This window comes from Carlito syrichta, unplaced genomic scaffold (genome assembly GCF_000164805.1).
Source record: "Carlito syrichta isolate Samal-C Ts95f unplaced genomic scaffold, Tarsius_syrichta-2.0.1 Scaffold136919, whole genome shotgun sequence".
Lineage (NCBI taxonomy): Eukaryota > Metazoa > Chordata > Mammalia > Primates > Tarsiidae > Carlito > Carlito syrichta.
In genome coordinates this window covers 146,981-166,865 of record NW_007081015.1, presented here as the reverse complement: position 1 = coordinate 166,865, position 19,885 = coordinate 146,981, and the positions used below count along the sequence as shown (strand labels likewise).

The following is a 19,885-nucleotide window of genomic DNA, read 5'->3' as shown; positions in this document are numbered from 1 at the left end:
TTTTGTAGAGATAGGGTCTCACTATATTGCCCAGGCTGATCTCAGACTCCTGGCCTCAAGTCATCCTCTCTCCTCAGCTTCCCAAAGTGCTGGGGTTACAGGTGTGAGCCACGGTGCCCGGCCTGCAATATTTTTTTTTGAATAATCATTGAAAATAATGCTCAATATTGCCTGCTAAGAATGAAGAGATATGTCATCACAAATTTGGCTGGTGACAGATACCACAGGGCCCACAGGGTCTAACAGGTGGCTGGAGTCATGGCTCTGCCCTCATACATACTGGAAGAAGAATGACAATGGCAGTCCTGGGGTGATTCAGGGCCGGGAATGTTGCTAGAACTCAGAGGTGGAGCTGAACCACCCCTCAGCTCTGGGGATGGGGTGTTCAGCCCATTTCAGAATGCCACAGAGCATGTGGGTCCTGATGCCTGTGGAACCCAGAGCTGGAACCTGCTGGATGTGGAGCTGCCCCTGAGCCGAACCCAGGAGCCGGGGGTGACCCTAGCCTCCCTCAAGCCCTGGACGCAGTACGCAGTGTTTGTGCGGGCCATCACGCTGACCACTGCCGAGGACAGCCCCCATCAGGGAGCCCAGAGCCCCATCGTCTACCTCCGAACCCTGCCTGCAGGTAGGCTGCAGCGCGAGTCGGAACCCTGCATTCTAGGAGAAAGGGGGACCCCAGGCACTAAGGTAGAAAGGCTGGGGCGCTGAACACCCGGCCCACCCTTTCTAGGACCACGTGAGTCCTGGAAAGAATGGGGGCGGTCGCCTAGGTCTGGGGGCTGGGATTGAGCCAGTGCAGGGTGAACTAAGAGCCCATGGAGAAGGGAAGGACAGAACTTTGAGTTCCTGGAAGGAGGGGCTGAGGGTCACAAGTTCCTCGGAAGAAGGGATGGGCCTTGAGCCCCAGGGAGGAAGGCTCGTAGCAGACGGTCAGAAGGGGAACCCTCAACCCCTGAGCTGTGCCCTCCTCACACCCCCAGCGCCCACGGTGCCCCAAGACGTCATCTCCACGTCCAACTCTTCTTCCCACCTCCTGGTTCGCTGGAAGCCGCCGACGCAGCGCAACGGAAACATCACCTACTACCTGGTGCTGTGGCAGCGGCTGGCGGAGGACGGCGACCTCTACCTCAACGACTACTGCCACCGCGGTGCGCAGGGAGGAGGCGCAGGCCGGCGGGGAGGCGGGCGGGGCAAGGGGAGGGTGGATGCAGCGCCGGGCCAGGGCCGCCGGGGCAAGCGGGGGCGGGTAGACCGCTTGTCTCACCACCGTCTCCCCCGCGGCGGCGCCAGGCTTGCGGCTGCCCACGAGCAGCAGTGACCCCCGCTTCGACCACGAAGACGAGGACCTCGAGGCCGCGATGGAGTCCGGGTGCTGCCCTTGCCAGCACCCGCCTCCTGGGCGCGTCCTGCCCCCGCTGGAGGCTCAAGAGGCCTCGTTCCAGAAGAAGTTTGAAAACTTTCTACACAACGCCATCACCATCCCCAAGTGCGCGGAAGCGCACGCGGCCTAGGCGGGCCCGACGGGTGGGGCCTGGGCGGGGTGGGCCTGACGGGCGGGGTGGGCCTGACGGGTGGGGGTCTGTGGGCGGGGCTCACGCTTGTGTGGGTGGGGCCTGGGTTGTGGGCGGAGTTGGAGGCGGTGCGCGGCCGCAGAGGGCAAGGGGTGCGTTCCGGGCGGGCCTGATAGGGCTCCCCTGGCCTCCCCAGATCCCCTTGGAAGGTGACATCCATCAACAAGAGCCCCCAAAGGTGAGCGGAGGCGGGGCCGGGGCCTGAGGGGCGTGGCTCCAGGGTTGGGCCCGGGCTCTGACCCACGCCTCCCCAGGGACTCAGGGCGGCACCGCAGGGCCGCCGGCCCCCTCCGGCTAGGGGGCAACAGCTCGGATTTCGAGATCCGGGAGGACAAGGTGCCCCGGGAGCGAGCGGTGCTGAGCGGCCTGCGCCACTTCACGGAATACCGGATCGACATCCATGCCTGCAACCACGCGGCGCACACCGTGGGCTGCAGCGCCGCCACCTTCGTCTTTGCGCGCACCATGCCCCACAGTAGGTGACCCCACAGCGCCTTCTGACCCCACCACCGACCCCAAGGGCTCTGTGCAATCAGAGCTCCGACCAGCGGGCTCCATCTCCCGCTGACCACAGAGCCTGGCTTTGCTCGCCACGCCCAGTTCCCATAATCCCAGGGCTTCCCCAGACCTCCCGGTTCCGCCTAGTTTGGCTTGGGTTCGAACATAAGGTGAGAGGAACTACTTGTGGCTTGGCTGCCGATGCCCACTCCCGCAGGAGAGGCCGATGGTATTCCAGGAAAGGTGGCCTGGGAGGCAGCCAGCAAGAGCAGCGTCCTCCTGCGCTGGCTTGAACCCTCAGACCCCAACGGGCTCATCCTGAAGTATGAAATCAAGTACCGCCGCTTGGGAGAGGTAGGTACCCAGAAGATGCCCATCCAACCCTGCTGCGTACCTCCATCCCCTCCCCAGTTAGCTGTTCTGTGTTACCCTCAGGAGGCCACAGTGCTGTGTGTGTCCCGTCTTCGATATGCCAAGTTTGGGGGGGTCCACCTGGCCCTGCTGCCTCCTGGAAACTATTCTGCCAGGGTTCGGGCAACCTCACTGGCTGGCAATGGCTCCTGGACAGACAGTGTTGCCTTCTACATCCCCGGCCCAGGTATACGCAGCCCATGTCCCAGACACATATCACCAAATAGCTCCTGCTGGTCCCCAGCCCACCACAGACCCCTCTGCCCCATCACTTCCCCATCCTCCCCTCCAAGCATGGGAAAAGAAGCATTGCCTCCCCTCTGACTCCTCCGTCTTTGACCCTGCCCTCTGCTGCCCTCCGGCCACCAGAGGAGGAGGACACTGGAGGGCTGCATGTCCTCCTCACTGCCACCCCCGTGGCACTCATGCTGCTCATCATTCTTGCTGCCCTCGGTTTCTTCTATGGCAAGAAGAGGTGAGGATAAGTCCCATGGTTCCCAGACCCCCCTCTCCCTGAGCCCTCATCATATGGCCAGTGCCGGTGGAGGGTGGCAGATGAGACGGCAGAGAGGACTTCCACAGAGGCAGCCACTCTTCCCCTGGGATGGCATGGAGGAGACCCATCTCTCAGCGAGAGTGACCCATTCAGCCCACTTAGCCTATGACTTTTCCAGTTTTAGCAGGAAAAGTCTCACATCCTGGGAACCTTCTCAGTCTGGGAACAGTAGAACTTTTGGTCACCACACTCCCAGCCCAAGCTGAGGAATAATAAAACTCATCCTGTCATAGCAGGGGAGAGACGGGAGACCTCGGGGTGGTCCCAGAATGCCTGAGGTCAGATCCCTCTGGGACTGACTGCGAGGAGGAAACAGGGGGCAGGACCCTGGGTAGCTGGGCTCTAGGGACTAGCTGAGGGGGCAGAAGCCCCTCCTGTGTCCCCCTACTCCCTGCCAGATCCCAAGAATAGGACCAAGACCAGCTTGGAAAGTGCTTAGGGCTCCCCAGGGGGTCACTCTGACTAGGGCTGGGGGTGTGGTCGGCAACTTCCCTCTTCCTTGAAATATCCCTCTTCCTGTCCTCTGACATTCCTGTCCTCTGCCTGAGGACCCTCCCAGCCTGACCCCCTCACCTCCCATTGCAGAAACAGCACCCTGTATGCTTCTGTGAATCCGGAATACTTCAGCGCCTCTGACAGTAGGTCTGGGAGTGGGTGGACAGGTGGTGTGGGAAAGGGAGACAGCAGAGGAAGAGACAAGACTTCTAGGAGACCATCTTGCAGAAGGCAGTCTGGGGATGAGAGCTTTCAGAAGCTGAGGGAGACATGGGCGGAGATGGCAGAGAGCTGCGTCCCTGCCTGTGACCCCGTCCCCTCGTACGTAGTGTACATCCCCGATGAGTGGGAGGTGCCTCGGGAGCAGATCTCCATAATCCGGGAACTGGGCCAGGGCTCTTTCGGGATGGTATATGAGGGGCTGGCACGAGGACTTGAGGCTGGAGAGGAGTCCACGCCTGTGGCCCTGAAGACAGTGAATGAGCTGGCCAGCCCACGGGAACGCATTGAGTTCCTCAAAGAAGCTTCTGTCATGAAGGCATTCAAGTGTCACCATGTGGTAAGGGAGAGCCGGGGCATTGGCCGGTGATAATTAGGGTAAAGGCCGTGTGATTAGAAGAAAAGGGTCAGAGATGAGGTTAGGGCACCATCAAGGTCAGAACTGGGACCAAGGTTAAGATCCTAATTGGGGTAAAGGTCATGGTTGGGGTTAGAGTCAAACAGGGTCATGGTAGAGTCATGGCTAGGGCTGAGATTAGTCATGGTTGAGGGTCAATATTGAGTGTCCAGTTTAGAGTCATGATTGGGACCAAGATCAAAGTTGGGCCAAGTTCATGATTATAATGATACTCATATAGGATGACGGTCTTGGGTCAAGGTCAGGGTCATTGTTAGGTCAGGATTCAGGTTACACTCATGGTTAGAGTTAGGGTCAGGGTTAGTGTCTGGGTCAGATTGTGGTCATAACACATCAAGCTTTTGGCCAGGTAGGTCAAGGGCAGCTAGATAGACCTGTGACCAGACTCTTTGTCCCAGGTTCGTCTCCTGGGTGTGGTGTCTCAGGGCCAGCCAACTCTGGTCATCATGGAATTAATGACCCGTGGAGACCTCAAGAGCCATCTTCGATCTTTGCGGCCTGAGGCAGAGGTGGGGACCAGGAAGACCCCGGTCCAAGGGACTGGAGAGTTAGAGAACACATGGGCACAATGTGGGGGGAGAAGGCAGTCCTGGGCAGGAGAACAGCCTCTAGGTTCCTTCTTCATGGGCCCCCAATCTTGGCTCTAGAACAACCCTGGGCTCCCACGGCCAGCACTGGGGGATATGATCCAGATGGCTGGCGAAATTGCAGATGGCATGGCCTACCTTGCCGCCAACAAGTTTGTGCACCGAGACCTGGCAGCCCGAAACTGCATGGTGTCCCAGGACTTCACTGTCAAGATTGGGGGTAAGAAGGCACCGGGCAGATGAGGGCAGCCCAAAGAGTAGAGATTCCTCTAAGTGAGGTGTCGGGAGACCTGGGCCTGGCCCAAAGCTCTGGTCCTGACAGGGGTGAGAACTCTGGCAGGTCACCCCCACCCTGGATCTCAATCAGTCGCATTGAGGGATGAGGGATGTGGGTGGGATGTCCTCTGAGGTCCTTCGGGTCCTTCCATTCCGGGGTTCTTGGAGACTCTGGAGGAGGAGAGGATGGGAGGAGTCCCTGGGGCAGGAGCTCACGTGTGGCTCTTTTGCCCACCCCTCCTCCGCCCTCTCCTTCGCTTTCCAGACTTTGGGATGACCCGGGACGTGTACGAGACAGACTATTACCGAAAGGGCGGGAAGGGGCTACTGCCTGTGCGCTGGATGGCCCCCGAGTCCCTCAAAGACGGAATCTTCACCACCCACTCGGATGTCTGGTGGGGCCCAGCTCCAGCAGAGGGCTCTGGCAATGTGGAGGCGGGGTCTGGGGAGGGGCCTGGGACACTCCCCTCCCTCGGGGTGCACTCAGCAGAGTGAAGGGTGCTAGGCTCAGACCCTCCGTGTGCCCTCCAGGTCCTTCGGCGTGGTGCTCTGGGAGATTGCAACCCTGGCTGAACAGCCCTACCAGGGCCTGTCCAACGAGCAGGTGCTCAAGTTTGTCATGGATGGCGGTATCCTGGAGGAGCTGGAGGGCTGTCCTCCTCAGCTGTGAGTCACCCGGCCTCCCCTTCCTCATCCTTGCTCTGCCTAGATCCCCGGCCCCCATGATCCTGGCCCTTCTCCGTTGATGCTTTGACATCCACGGATCCCAGCTATGACCTCCCAGTTCTAAACCCACTACATACAACTCCCATTTGCTCTTCTTTCGCCCTCACAGACACTATGCCCTGCGACCTCCACTGTCCCTCCCAGTGCAGGAGGCTGGGGTGTGGCTGGGCTCCTAGACCTCTCTGACCCTGCTTCCCACCCCCGCCAGGCAGGAACTGATGAGCCGCTGCTGGCAGCAGAATCCGCGCCTGCGCCCAACGTTCACCCACATCCTGGACAGCATACGGGGGGAGCTGCGGCCTTCCTTCCGCCTTCTTTCCTTCTACTGCAGCCCAGAGCGTCGGGGGGGCCGGGGCTCCCTGCCACCCCCTGAGGCAGAGCCCGATGCCTCACCAACTCCAAGAAGGGCTTCCTCAGTCTGCAGCCCTCAAAACGGGGGTCCAGGGCACTGAGGGGTACCCCATTCCCTGGCTGACTGGCCTCCCATGGACAGAGAGGAAGGGATCTAACCTCTGTAGCTGTGAGATGTCTAGATGTTCACCCTCCACCCCCCAAACAGGGCAGGGGGTGGCCGAGGGTGGGGCAGAGAGCAGGAGCAGAAAAAACCGAGGCCATCAGAGCAGTCTCGCTTCAGGGAAGAGTTTCTCGGCAGTTTGAGTTCTCCATGGGAAAGCAAGCAGGGTCACAACAGGAGGGCCACAGGCAGACATCCTGCCCTCAGACTAGGAGCAGAGGACCCGCCTGCCCTGGAGGCAAGGTCTACAGAACTCCGCCCTTGGCTTTGGGTCTCCTGTGGACATGTGGAGCCATCAACACGCTCAAAACCAGATGGGCAGCCAGCAGCAGGCCGGGAGCCCTCTCCGTCCATATTGGGGATGCTGGGGATGGGTGTCTGTGTGACCACTCCTCTTGTCACTGGTTTCACCTCCGCCCCTCTGCCCCATGATCAGGCAGCGTGGGGAGAACCCAGGGACCTGAGTGAGTGGTGCCACCCTGGCCTTCCTCACCCTTCCCTTCCTCTTGCCTCACCCAGGGACCCCCAAGCTTGGTGCTCCTCCTCTTCTCCAGGGGCATCCCTGGTGCACGTTTGCCCTTTCTAGTCCCTTCCCTTCAATGATTAGCCTTGATGATTAAGGCTTTAAGAGCCTTGTCTTCCTCCCTCCCCGCACCCGCCCCACCCCACCCCCTGCCTCTCTTGGGAAGCCTGGAGAAGGCACAATAAAGGCCGAAGTCTGTTTGTACCCTGGTCCCAGACAGCCCATTATCCTCCATCTATATGGTGTTCACACTAGATGAACTTCCTCTCTCCTTCCTTTGGGACTTGAGGTGGTGACCCTAAGGCGGTGATGCAGGCTGAATATACTGCTGTCAAACACCACCTCCATGAGGACCCGAGCAGCCAGGGTTGCCATGGCAGTGCAACCAGACAATCTTGCTATTATCTCAGCTCAGGGCCAGAAGTGGTTGAGCCCAGCAGGAAATCTTTGTATCTGGTCTCCAAGCAGCACCAACCAGTCCCCTTGCTTCATCTTTAATTCGTCCCGTGCTATGTCTGTCCATTGAGCGGGCATTTCCTGGAGTGTCACAGGACAGACTTTAAGTGGGCAGACAAAGGATGGGGGGAGGGGCCCCGATGACATCACCTGTTGGTGCCAGATGCCCCACCCAAGGCAGGGGACACACACCAGAGCAGGGTCTGTGTGTCTGGCACCCTGTGGTTATTCTGGGAGGCGGAGTCTCAGCTTCCATCCCACGAGCAGAGATGCCTTTGAGGTATGTGGGAGTTGCACCAGAGAGCCTGTCACCAGGTACTTAAGCCAGTGCCATGAGGGTACCTGAAAGGGAAGAGTTGCAGAAGGATGACTTCAAGCCTTAGCAGAGGGAGTGGCAACGGAAGGGGCTGGCCATAGCTTAGGGCTTCTTACTCTCCTGCATCCGGGTGCTCAGAGCCATAGCTCCCACGCCACCACCTACTGCCACCCACTCTGGGTCATGAAATGTGCTTCTCTGAGCACCTGTACTTACTCATGCCAGCAACTGTCTTGCAAACCACAGCTCCTTCAGGTGGGGCCTGAGTGGAGCCGGTGTGAGTCTGCATGAGGTGTCTCTGTCACAGCAACTACCCTGTCGTTAACCCGACAGGGTAGGCGGCAAGGGCCACCTGTGTGGAGCCACATCCCTCCCCTTCCCCGGCTGGCATTGGTGACTGAAGCAACAGTGACCCCTAATGGTTGCCAGCAGAACCACAGCTACCCTTTTGAGGCTGGTCTGGAAAGGCCTCTGGGAGAGTGGAGGGGCCAAGAGATGTCACGCGGGCCCTGGATCTGAGACCTGTACACACACACAGCACACACAGGCACACCTGCACTCGCACATGCCTGGAGGGCAGCCATGGGGTCAACTCCTCTCCATACCACCCACACCCCTTAGCTTTCCCTGGCGGATCCTCACAATTGCTCAGGAGCTGCCAGTCACCCAGACGTGGAGGAGCTCAAGGAAGGGGTTGGCAGTCGCAGGAAAGAGCTTCAGAAAGATGCTGTCTGGCTCCACCTCCAAAGATGAGTAGGTGGTGGCTGACCCAGAAGTTCCCTGGGGGAGGATACAGAGATGCTGGGGCACAAGCTCTCCTGCCAGCCACGCCCTAGAAAAGAAGTAGACTTAAAAACGTAGCAAAAGGTCATGCACTGTGGCTCAGCCTGTAATCTCAGCACTTTGGGAGGCTGAGGCGAGTGGATTGCCTGAGCCCACGGGTTTGGGACCAGCCCGGGCAACTTGGTGACACCTTGTCTCTACAATAAATCAAAAATTAGCCAGGCACAGTAGTGCGCACCTGTAGTTCTGGCTACTTGAAAGGCTGAGGTGGAAGGATTGCCAGAGCCCAGTGGGTCGACGCTGGGGTAGCCGTGAGTGTGTCACTCACTCCAGCCTGGTGACGGACTGCGATTCCAACCCAAAATAAAATAAAATAAAATTTAAAAAGTAGCAAGAGAGAGGAAGGTTGGACTTCAGAAGGGACTTCCCAAGTATACAGGGAAACCGGAGGGAAGACATGTCTCCTCTCTCAGAGACAGCTAGAAACAGACAATGGATTGTCCTGGGGGGTGGGGGGCGGGCAGCACACAGAAGGGTAAATGCAGTGGCTAAAAGAGAGTCCAGAAGCATCCTGCTTGGTTCCCTCCTCTCCCAGATTCAGGCAGGACTCCAGAAAAAATAGCCTGCAGCTGCCTGGATGGAGTGAAGACAGAGGAAGAACATAAAAGATGGGCATGTTGACCATCCGTCCCCCCAAAGCATGTCTGCATGGCCTCATGACAGGTCCTTCACCTGGGTGCTGGGGACCATGGGTCTCATGTCCAGCCCCCTCCAAGTTCAGGACCAACTGGTGCGTCTTTGTGGGGGTTGGAAGAACAGGTTGGAGTCCTCCTGGGAGAGACCCAGAGGCCTGGGGAGGACGTAGAAATGGTCCCAGCTAAGCTGTGCCGCTGAGCCAGCCACGGTGGAGGCCAGGCACGGCAGACTCTCACACAGTTTCCCTTCCTCCAAGCTCTGGCTGCAGAGCACAGGGGGAGTCCTGTGTCACCAAGTGGGAGGATGTGTGGGGTATAAGGACATGAGAGATCAGCTTCCCACCCACTCTTGGCAAGGTCTCTTATGCTGCCCCTAACACCAAGCTCCCCCAAGACCCAGAGCTTGGATGGCAGGGCACCAGTTCCAGATGCCCAGCATGAGGCAATTCTGATGTGGAAACTGTGAACCTTCCTGTGGCCTGGAGTCGACACACTGTGGAAGCACCTCCCCTGGTCCATGGGCTGTTTGGCTTCTTCTTCAACTCTCTGTTAGGGGGTAGGGACAAGGGGAATGTTAGTACATGACCACCAACCCACATCAGAGGTCTGCCAGTCAGAGGCTCCCATAACCTTTCAGGCCAACAGGGCCTGCCCCAGGGGAGAGAGGGACATTCAGATTCTGTCCCATCTCCTTGAGGCTGACCAGAGCCTCCTAAAACCCCTCAGGCCAACATGGCCTGACCCAGGGGTGGGAGAGGAGTTCTGGTTTCATCCTGTCCCTGCGAGACTGACCTGCAGTTGCTAGCTCCCCTGCCCACCCCTCATCTTTTCCCCGGGAGGCAGAGGGCTTGAACACTTGGGTCATTTCCTGGTCATCTGACATGAACTTGAGCCCTCCTGCATCACTCATCCGAAAGGGACACTAGTGAGTAGCCACTAGGGTAGCATTATCCCCTGTTGGAGAGGGTGGGGCAAGTGGCACCCTCTTGAGTATATGCCAATCAGAATCCAGGTGAGGGGCTGGGACTGGATGCAGAGCAGAAGACAGTTGGTGAGTCTGGGCACAAAGCTCTTGTGAGCCCCACGCACTGCCAGTGCAGACGGTCTCTGGGGAGTCCCTAGTCCCCAGTCAGAGCAGAGGGTGCTTGGTGAGGCCCAGGTGCAGTCAGATCGCAAGGCTACTTAGTGAGCCCTGGTCCACAGGTAGGAGCTTGAAATCAAGTCCTTGGCTACAGCTGGAGTTGGACTGAAGCAGGGCTCTTCAGAGGGGCCACATGGCTCAGGGTTTTGCTGTCCTTGCTGGGAGATGGGGCCGCTGCAAGGCTTTCAGAGTGGGCGTGGTGAGGTGTGGGGTGACCCGTGGGCCTGGACAGCTGGATTTCCTAACTCTGGGACAGATGCCCTTCTCCAAACCCAGATCCAGCCCCTGCCCGAGACCGGGCTGGCTGAGGAGACGGTTCAGTCCCAGCTTAGACATGCTCCTCACTCAGCCCCGGGGAGATAGGGCATCGGACCAGTGTGGCCTCCCCAGCTCAGCAGGCCAGAGGTTTCAGGCAGAGGGCCAGCATCTCCCCACCTCCATCACTCCCACCACAGAAGCGGGGAAGAGAGAGGGGAGCAGAAGTGGGGAGATGGAACTGGAGTCCTAGGACCATAGGAGGCTAATTCAGGGGCACGACATTCCTTCCGGCCTCTCCCTCCAGCCACAGTGAGGGCAGTTCTCAAGCACCAAGGTCATTCTTCAGATGTCAGAGGGAGGACAGGGTGTCAGGGAGGTCGTGGGAGAGGAAGAAACAGACAAAGGGAAGTGTGAAGGAGACACAGAGAGGTCGGGAGACAGAAGCCTCTTGACACTCAGCAGCACAAGCTCTGAGGACACCCAGAACTTCTTACCCACTCTGACCCTTTGATGTCTGAGGGTCTGGGCCCCGACCCTCCCCACTCGAGAGCAGCAACAGGGAGACATTCTGCTTGTCCAGAACTGAGAAGTTCACACCCTGAGGGGACAGAGGGCCTACTCTGGCCCCCACCTTATCAGGGGTTCTTAAGCAGAACTGAACAGGAGGAGCCGGGAAGGGCCAAGGTGCGGGGGGAGGAAGTAGAGGATGAATGAACAGAGAAGATGAGGCAACAGCCAGGAGGAAATTCCGAGACTATGAAGAAAGATTCTCGAGAACATGAGACAGCAAGGACAGAGGTTGACAGCTGGGTCAGACAAGAAGAGGGAGGAGGGGCCAGGCCAGCGCCCATGTCTCCAAGTGGCCGTCTTCGCCGCCAAAGCAGGAGGGATGGACGTGGAACTGCAGAAGGACTTCCAGGGGACTGGGAGGCACAGGTGTGAGAAGGCAGGGTGGCCTCTTTTGGAGGCAGAATGTCCTAAGGGAGACACTTCCACGCTGGAAGGCCAAGGCTGAAATTAGATAATGGATGCACAGTGCCTCGTAAGCCTGGAGCACTCTATGGATTATGTCGCTCTCCCCTAGCTGTGATATCATTTAGAAAGATGCTGGAGAAGTACATTTTGTGATACGGGGAGATGGCCATGATGAACTGCAGAGTAGAGAGAGCAGGTAAAATAATACAAATGATGCCATTTGTACATGCAAAAAGTCGGGAAAATATCTGGAAGTATAAATAGACATCTGGGTGATGGCTTATGGATGATTTATACCTTCTTTCTGCTTACTTGTATTTTCTCTTTGTGTTTTTTAAAGAGCATGCATTATTTATACAGTGAAAAACAAGCAGTTCTCTGTTAAAAGATTGCAGCTCCCTGTCCAGAGGGCCAAGGCACGAGGCCCAAAGCCCAGCATGGGGGAAGCAGAGCCTCACAGGACCCTGACTCTGGCCTCTCAATACCTGACTACATGCCACGGGCTCCATCCCACACACCTTGTCCAAGAACACTTTTTTCCTCCATGTTTTAGGTTGAGCCAAAGTCTGTTTTGTTGGATTTAGGGCTGGCAGCGTATTTTTGTAATCCCATCATGTTTTTCATCTGGGGAGACTTCAATGGGCGAAGTAGAGACAAGCAGACACTTTGGGGAGATTCCCAGCAACTCCAGGCTGCCCCCAAGAGTGGCTGAAAGCCCTCTGCTAGTAGTGTCTCTGGGGCCACAAAAAGTGAGGTCCCTTCCCCTCCCAACCCTGGGGGATCAGCCTCCCCCATCCTGGCTCTCGCAGCCTGAATCTGGGTCCCACAGCCTTTCATCTCATACACATCGACACCATCTCCCAGACATGTCTCCCTCTCTGTCCTCTTCCTCACCTCTGCCCAACCTCTCCTGCCAGTCTAAGTGTGGACCATCACACCTCATGTGCACCCCTCCAGATTCTTCCCCACTGGGCTCCCACTCTCTTTTCTTTCCCAGTCTGGAAATACACTCCCCCACACACAATCCCCTCCCTGGAGTTGCTCCTCTCCACCTGCTCAGAATAGTAGTTAACAGCAATAATTATTTACACTGGCAAACAGCTTTTGACTTCCAGATTATATTTTTTAAAATCTACTTTAGACCGGACGTGATGGCTCACGCTTGTGATCCCAGCACTTTAGGAGGCCAAGAAGGGGAAGACTGTCTGAAGCCAGGAGTTTGAGACCAGCCTGGGCAACATAGAGAGACCCTATCTCTACAAAAAATAAAAAATTAGCCAGATGTGGTGGCACACACCTGTAGTCCCAGCTACTGGGGAGGCTGAGGTGGAAGGATCACCTAGGACCAGGAGGACCAGGAGGACAAGTCTCTAGTGAGCCATGATCATGCCACTGCACTCCAGCCTGGGCAGTAGAGTGAGGTCCTGACCTCAAAAATAAAAGTTAAACAAAACCTACTTGAGAGAGATGGCATCAACGATGTGAGAGACTAAATGATTTCCCTAAGACCACACTGCCAGTTACTGAAGGTCCAGCCCCCTTCCCCTCCCCCACTCTGCACTGCCCTCTCTTGTCTTTCACACCCCATTTTTCTCTCTAAACTGCATCTTCTCTGTGCCCAGGTCCTGGCATTTAAACCTTCTACATCTAGCTGCAACATGCCTTTCCAGTAACCTGATACAAACTCATGTTTCAGTCTAGATCCCTCCCAATCTGCCAACTTGCCCTGTGCTGCCCACATGAAGCCTGGGACTTGTGTCTTTTGAGACTTGTCTCCCCATCTGTCCCCATCCCCTCATCCACATCTTTGGTCTCTGAAGCTCCCCCATCATACCCTTTCTGATCCCTGTACCATCCACAGGGCACTTAGTATCTGCTACAGCACACAGCTATGGTGTTAGTGCCAGGAGTCCCCTTAGGACAACAGAAACCACACTAGGTATTTCCACAGAGAGTATTGACTATAAGGGATTGACATTATTGATGTAAAGTCTAAGTAAGAGGCAAAAAGAGAACACTAAGTCGCACAGAGATAACTACAGGAAGAAGCTGTCACCCTGGGCTGGGAGAATAAGTGAGTGAGGTTGGGGCTGTCAGAATCTAGAAGCACGGGGAAAGGACCCTATAGATGTGAGATCCAGATCTCAGAGGAAGTGATGTTGCCCAGCTGGTGCTGCAGCAACACTGAAAGGAAGCAGACGAGAGTATACCCTCCTTGTCTCCCTGTAGCACCCCCTATTGGCAGAACCTACCAGAGAGCCAACTGGCAAAGAAGTCTGGGAAATGCGGTTTTCAGCCCTGGCCTCACAGAGCAGAGTATAGAAGGGAGGGTTTAGAGCTGAGAAACGATCGGTAAATGATCGGCATCTGTGGTCATTTATGCCCAAAATATACTGAGTACCTACTACATGTCAACACTTGAAACACACTTTAACACACAAAGCCATCTGGTGAGCGTATACTACTGCTGGCATTTTACAGATGAGGAAACCAAGCCTTACAGAAGGGAAATAACTTGAAATAATTGAGCCAAAGCCCAACAACAAATAAATAGCGGAGCTGGGACTCAAAGTCAGATCTGTCCACACTCCCTCTGTTACATCACACTGCCTACAAGGTGTGCCGCTTGGGACCAAAAGGCTCTGGAAATGGGTGGGCAGAAGTCCTTGTGAGCAGGATGGCATCTGTATGGCCCCAGCATCAAACTGTCTTTAGCACACAGTGAGGTACTGAATGCCGACTCATGGCAGGTCCTGCAGTGGGTGAAGAAGTCACCAGGATGGGCAGGGTCAGCCCCTGACCTAAGGAGCACACAGTCTCGTGGGAGAGAAGGCATGTAGACAATCACAGCACACCATGGCCAGCCCTCACAGACTGCGTAGGAACCGAGTGCCAGGAGAACACCATCAATGAAGGAATGAGGCCATGAAAGTAGGATCTTTTTTTTTTTTTGGATTGGAGTCTCACTCTGTTGCCCAGACTAGAGCACAGTGGCATACTCCCGGCCACCATAGCCTCGACCTACTGGGCTCCGGCGATCCTTCCTTCTCAGCCTTCCAAGTAGCTGGAACTACAGGCACACGCTACCACGCCTGGCTAGTTTTTGATTTATTGTAGAGATGAGGTCTCGCCAAGTTGCCTGTGCAGGTCTCAAACCCACAGGCTCAGGCAATCCGCTCGCCTCGGCCTCCCAAAGTGCTGGGATTACAGGGAAACTGGAATCTTGACGCTTCCTTGCTGAAGATCCTTCCGTGGCTTCCCAGTGCCAATGAGCTCAAGGCGAAGCTCGCAGGCAGGTGGATCTCTGGGCTCCTGCCCTTCACCCCCACGCCATCCCCCAGGGGGCTTTGCAGCTCCAAGCCCTCATGCTTTCATTCACATTGGTCCTGCCACCCAGCACACCCACATGCTCCTGTACCCCTCCTTCCTTTTTGTCCTGAGGATCGCCAGCTCCCCTTCAATCAACCCTTTCAATAGCCACCCCCTCTTGGAAGCCCTTCCTGACTTCTCTCTCCCTCCCCAGGGCAGTCTTATTCCAGGCTCAGTGGACTATGGCCTCTAATGCCATCCCCCACCAACCCTTCCTTCCGGTTTTATTCTCATCACCCTGCATTATCTGTATTTGTTTACTTTTGTATGTTTCTTGCCTTCATGTCTCATTTATTTTTGTATCCCTTGAAATTGTCAAACACTCCAGCACATATAGGTTTCCATAGATGCCTTTTTAATTTTATTTTTTATTTTCAAGATGTGGGTACAATTCAGGATTAGGTACACAAGTGGCCAACGCACAAATGAAGTTTGGGCCTCCCTTTGGTCCTCGCATCGCTTGGTTTGGGATCAGGGACCCTTATTTTTTGTTGTTGTTGTTTTTTTGTTTTGTTTTGTTCTTTGAGTTGGAGTTTCACTCTGTCGCCCAGACTGGAGTGCAGTGGCCGCTCCCGGCCACCGCAGCCTCGACCTGCTGGGCTCCGGCGATCCTTCCGCTTCAGCCTTCCAAGTAGCTGGAACTACAGGCACGCGCTACCACGCCCGGCTCATTTTGGATTTATTGTAGAGATGAGGTCTTGCCAAGTTGCCCAGGCGGGTCTCAAACCCGCGGGCTCAGCAATCCACTCACCTCAGCCTCCCAAAGGCGCGGGATTACAGGCTGAGGGACCCTTATTAATGTTATGTGCTCCCTCCTCCCTCCCCTGGTAGTGTCCCTCCCACCACTGTCAATCCCTTTCTTATAGTATTATGGTAAATGGTAAGGGTCTACTTATGAGTGAGAACACGTGGTACTTGGTCCTCCAATAGATGCTTGAAGAGTGAATGGTAACAAACCAGCGAGGGCAGGGAATACAGAAAGGAAAAACAAAATCCTGCCTTGAGCGTCAGGCCCATATTGAATCTTAGCTAAACATACTAGTTTATTTGAGCAAAGTTATTGCTCATTTACTTCTCTAATCATCAGGCTAAGACATCTGTCAAATGGAAAGTCCACCAGACATTTCTTAGCACGATGCCTGCCCCAAGACATTAGCAGAGACACCAGCCTCTTCCTGGAGGTGGAAGGGATGTTCAGAGCCCACGTGAGGACCTCAGCCCTGGAGCTGCAGGCCTGACTGCAATGGCTCCTTCTCAGCCTCAAAGTCTACACTTGGGACCATGCTGGAGGAGGGAAGGGAAACCTTAAATCTAAAATCCCTCAGAGTCCGTAAGATTCTGAACTCCCTCCAACGTCTTTCTCAGATCATCTGGTTGCTTTGACACTTTCAGCTTCATGGGTCCCTCAGGACATGTGGAGCCTCCTAGGGTTCTCTGGGGTCCCTGGAGAACACCAGGATCCCCTACAGTTCCCCACTGGTTTCCCTTCCCGGCCATCACCAGGCAGTCCTGGAATGCCCTCTGCCCGTCTCTCCAGACTCCCAAGATCCTCTGTTCTCTCCCATCCCTCTCACCCACTCCAGGCACTGCGAGCTCTGACCCCAGTACCATCTGGACACACAACCTGGCCAGGGGCTCCAGCTGCCGCAGGGCTCCTCCCCCTACCTTCCCGTCGCTGCCACCTCAGCCAATTCATCGCAACTTAATAGCAAATTCAGCCTCAGGAAACTTCTGGCAGCAAAGTGCCCACTGCAGGGGAGAGAAGGAGAGAAGTGAGGAGGGCAAGCTGATCTGACCCAGCGTGCCCACACTATGACTCAGGTGATCACCTTGCCTCCCTGTCTTTGACCACGTGATTCCCTGTACTCCAGATGCCTGCTCCTCTCCCCTACGTCTTCTTTTTCCTTTTCCTTTTTTTTTTTTTTTTTGAGTTGTAGTCTCACTCTGTTGCCCAAGCTGGATTGTAGTGGCACAATCATGGTTTACGGAAGCCTTGACCTCCTGGGCTTAGGTGATCCTTCCTCCTCTACCTCCCAAGTAGCTGGGACTACAGGCACGTGCCATCATGTTTGGCTAATTTATTTTATTTATTTATTTTTTGTAGAGATGAGGGCTCACTATGTTGTTGCCCAGGCTGGTCTCAAACTCCTAGGATCAAGCAGTCCTCTCACCTTGGCCTCCCAAAGTGCTAGGATTACAGGCGTGAGGCGTCACGTTCGACCTCTACCCATGACTTCTGATCAGGATCTTGTCTAGCGTTCAAGGCCCAGCCCAGGTGCCCGCAGACCTCACTCTCCTGAGCTCCTCTCCTCCTCTCTCTGTAGTTCTATTTGCCTTAGGATGTGCATTCCTTTAGGGGAAAGGACGTTTAGGAACCCTATCCATTGGCAGTGTGGGGCTGAGTGAAGAGGCAAACCCAGCCAGAGGGGAGACCTGAGGTGATCCTCAGGCCCAGGCAGCAAGGATGAGGCGGTTGCTAAATGCTCCTTTCATGGTGCTGGGAGCTTGCAGGTAAGAAAGAAGCAAAGTAGGTTGAGCTCAGTGGCTCAGCCTGTAATCCCAGCGCTTCGGGAGGCCAAGGCAAGTGGATTGCCTGAGCCTGTGGGTTCGAGACCCACCCAGGCAACTTGGTGAGACCTCGTCTCTACAATAAATAAAAAATGAGCCGGGCGTGGTAGCGCGCACCTGTAACTTCGGCTGCTTGGAAGGCTGAGGCGGAAGGATAACTGGAGCCCAGCAGGTCAAGGCTGTGATGGCCAGGAGTGTGCCACTACACTCGAGTCTGGGCAACAGAGTGAGACTCCAACTCAAAAGAAAAGAAAGAAGCAACGTACCTGGGTTTCTCCTACACTCCAGAGCCTCTGAGATGGTAGGCCCATCTCCTGATGGAATCCCACGGCGCCCTTCCAAAAGGCGTCCTCCCCCATATGCCAAGCAGCATGTGAAGCTTGGGGATGTCAAGTCACTTGCCCAGGTTCATCAGGCACGAGGGTGGAGGTGATGAAGACACAGATAATGGCTCTGAGCTAAATCTGTCCAAGTGAACATCGAGGCGCACACAGAGATTCAGGCAGTCCCATAACCTGGCCTGTGTGCGGACAACAAATGCCATAGGTAGAGGACCAAGCTGTTCTGGGTCCAAGAAAGGCCTCTCTTTGACAGGGCTACTGGCCTGGGGCCAGACCTCCACACAGAAAGTGAGTGATTCCACCTGAGAGGTGTTAAAGGCTGGGCTCGGTGGCTCCCGCCTGTAATCCCAGCATTCTGTGAGGCCAAGGCAGAGGATCGCTTGAGCCCAGGAGTTTGAGACCAGCCTGGGCAACGTAGTGGGATGTAATCTCTACCAAAAAATAAAAAAATTATCCTGGTATGGTGGCACATGTCTGTAGTCCCAGCTACTCAGGAGGCTGAGGCAGAAGGATCACCTGAGACCAGGAAGTCGATGCTGCAGTGAGCTGTGATTGTGTCGCTGCACTCCAGCCTGGGTGACAGAGTGATACCATGATTCAAAAAAAAAAAGTGAAAAATGCTTCCACTGAAACTATTACAAAGTGTGTCAAAGCGGCGGGTACAGTTTCCAGAAGTGGGCTGTGCAAAGGAACATTCAGGGTAGAGCCGAGCCCTAGATTTGACTGGGCTGTGCCGAGACTGTCCCCACTGCCTGGTGAGCAAGGCTGAATCACAAGTTTTGGAGATGACAAACAGGCATTGAGCACACGGAATCAGACTGTCCTCAGGCCTCTGTACATAGAAAAAGAGACAACCAGCTAGGCGCAGTGGCTCATGCCTGCAATTCCACCACTTTGGGAGATGGAGACAAGAGGATTGCCTGAGCCCCAGGGTTCGAGATCAGTCTGGGCAACTTGGTGAGAGCTCCTCTCTACAATAAATAAAAAAATTAGCTGGGCATGGTGGCATATGCCTGTAGTTCCGACTACTTGGAAGGCTGAGGTGGAAGGATCGCCTGAGCCCAACAGGTTGAGGCTGTGGTGACCATGATCAGGCCACTGCACTACATCCTGGGTGACAGAGAGAGACTGACAACAACAAAAAAAGAAATCTTTAGATTAGAAACTCATCATAAATCAGGTATGGTGGATCATGCCTATAATCCCAGCACCTTGGGAAGTGGAGGCGAGAGGATTACCTGAGTCAGGGGTTTGAGACCAGCCTAAGCAACATGGCAAGACCTTGTCTCTACAATAAATTAAAAAAAAAAATCAGTTAGGCATAGTGGCACATGCCTGTGGCTCCAACTACTTGGAAGGTGGAGGCGGAAGAATTGCCTGAGCCCATGAGGTCAAGGCTGCGGTGGCTGTGAGTGTGTGACTGCTTTCCAGCCTGGGTAATAGAGTGAGGCTCTGACTCAAAAAAAAAAAAAAGAAAGAAAGAAAAAGAGACAACCAATTTGAGGGGAGAGAAGAGGATGGATACTTCAGACCAAGCAATCTTAATCCTTGTAGTGTCCTCCTACGCAGAGGTGGGGCAAAAAGAGAGAGCGGGAGTCCGTCCCCAGGGGCCCCTCTGTCCAAAAGGCAGAATCCTGGGGGTAACCAGAATTCTGGAACTCTGGAACCTTGGCTTGGTTCCAGACTTCTGGGATGGAGGGAACTGTACAGTCCCAGCTACTCAGGAGGCTGAGGTAGAAGGATCGCCTGACACCAGGAAGTCGAGGCTGCAGTGAGCCATGATCCTGCCGCTACACTCTAGCCTGGGTGCCAGAGTGAGACCCCGACTCAAAAAATTCTTTTAAAAAAGGTGAACAATGGCCAGGTACCATGGCTCACGCCTATAATCCCAGCACCTTGGAAGGCCAAGTTGAGAGGATTGCCTGAGCCCAGGGGTTCGAGACCAACTTGGGCAACTTGGCAAGACTTCATCTCTACAATAAAAAATAAAAAAACAGCCAGGAGTGGGAGCACATGCCTGTGGTTCCAGCTACTTGGAAGGCTGAGGTGGAAGGTTCAACTGAGCCCAGCAGGTTGAGGCTGTGGTGGCCACAAACGTGCCACTGCCCTCCAGCCTGGGTGACAGAATGAGACTCCAACTAAAAACAAAAAATAAAAAAGGTGAAAAATGCTCCTACTATAATTAT

General features: G+C 55.3%; 1 protein-coding gene across 1 annotated transcript in view; it reads left to right on the top strand.

Annotated features, from left to right (window-relative positions):
- The window catches only part of INSRR (insulin receptor related receptor), a 16,900-nt gene extending 10,688 nt beyond the window's left edge, over positions 1-6,212 (top strand). Inside the window, exons 8-22 of the mRNA XM_021708431.1 lie at positions 390-628; positions 984-1,151; positions 1,294-1,489; positions 1,711-1,752; positions 1,829-2,049; positions 2,290-2,426; positions 2,508-2,670; positions 2,853-2,958; positions 3,625-3,677; positions 3,864-4,093; positions 4,570-4,680; positions 4,819-4,978; positions 5,300-5,429; positions 5,566-5,700; positions 5,969-6,212. Of these exons, the coding sequence (XP_021564106.1) occupies positions 390-628; positions 984-1,151; positions 1,294-1,489; positions 1,711-1,752; positions 1,829-2,049; positions 2,290-2,426; positions 2,508-2,670; positions 2,853-2,958; positions 3,625-3,677; positions 3,864-4,093; positions 4,570-4,680; positions 4,819-4,978; positions 5,300-5,429; positions 5,566-5,700; positions 5,969-6,212 (2,335 nt within the window). The remainder of the gene's footprint in view (positions 1-389; positions 629-983; positions 1,152-1,293; positions 1,490-1,710; positions 1,753-1,828; positions 2,050-2,289; positions 2,427-2,507; positions 2,671-2,852; positions 2,959-3,624; positions 3,678-3,863; positions 4,094-4,569; positions 4,681-4,818; positions 4,979-5,299; positions 5,430-5,565; positions 5,701-5,968) is intronic.
- Positions 6,213-19,885: the final 13,673 nt, after the last annotated feature.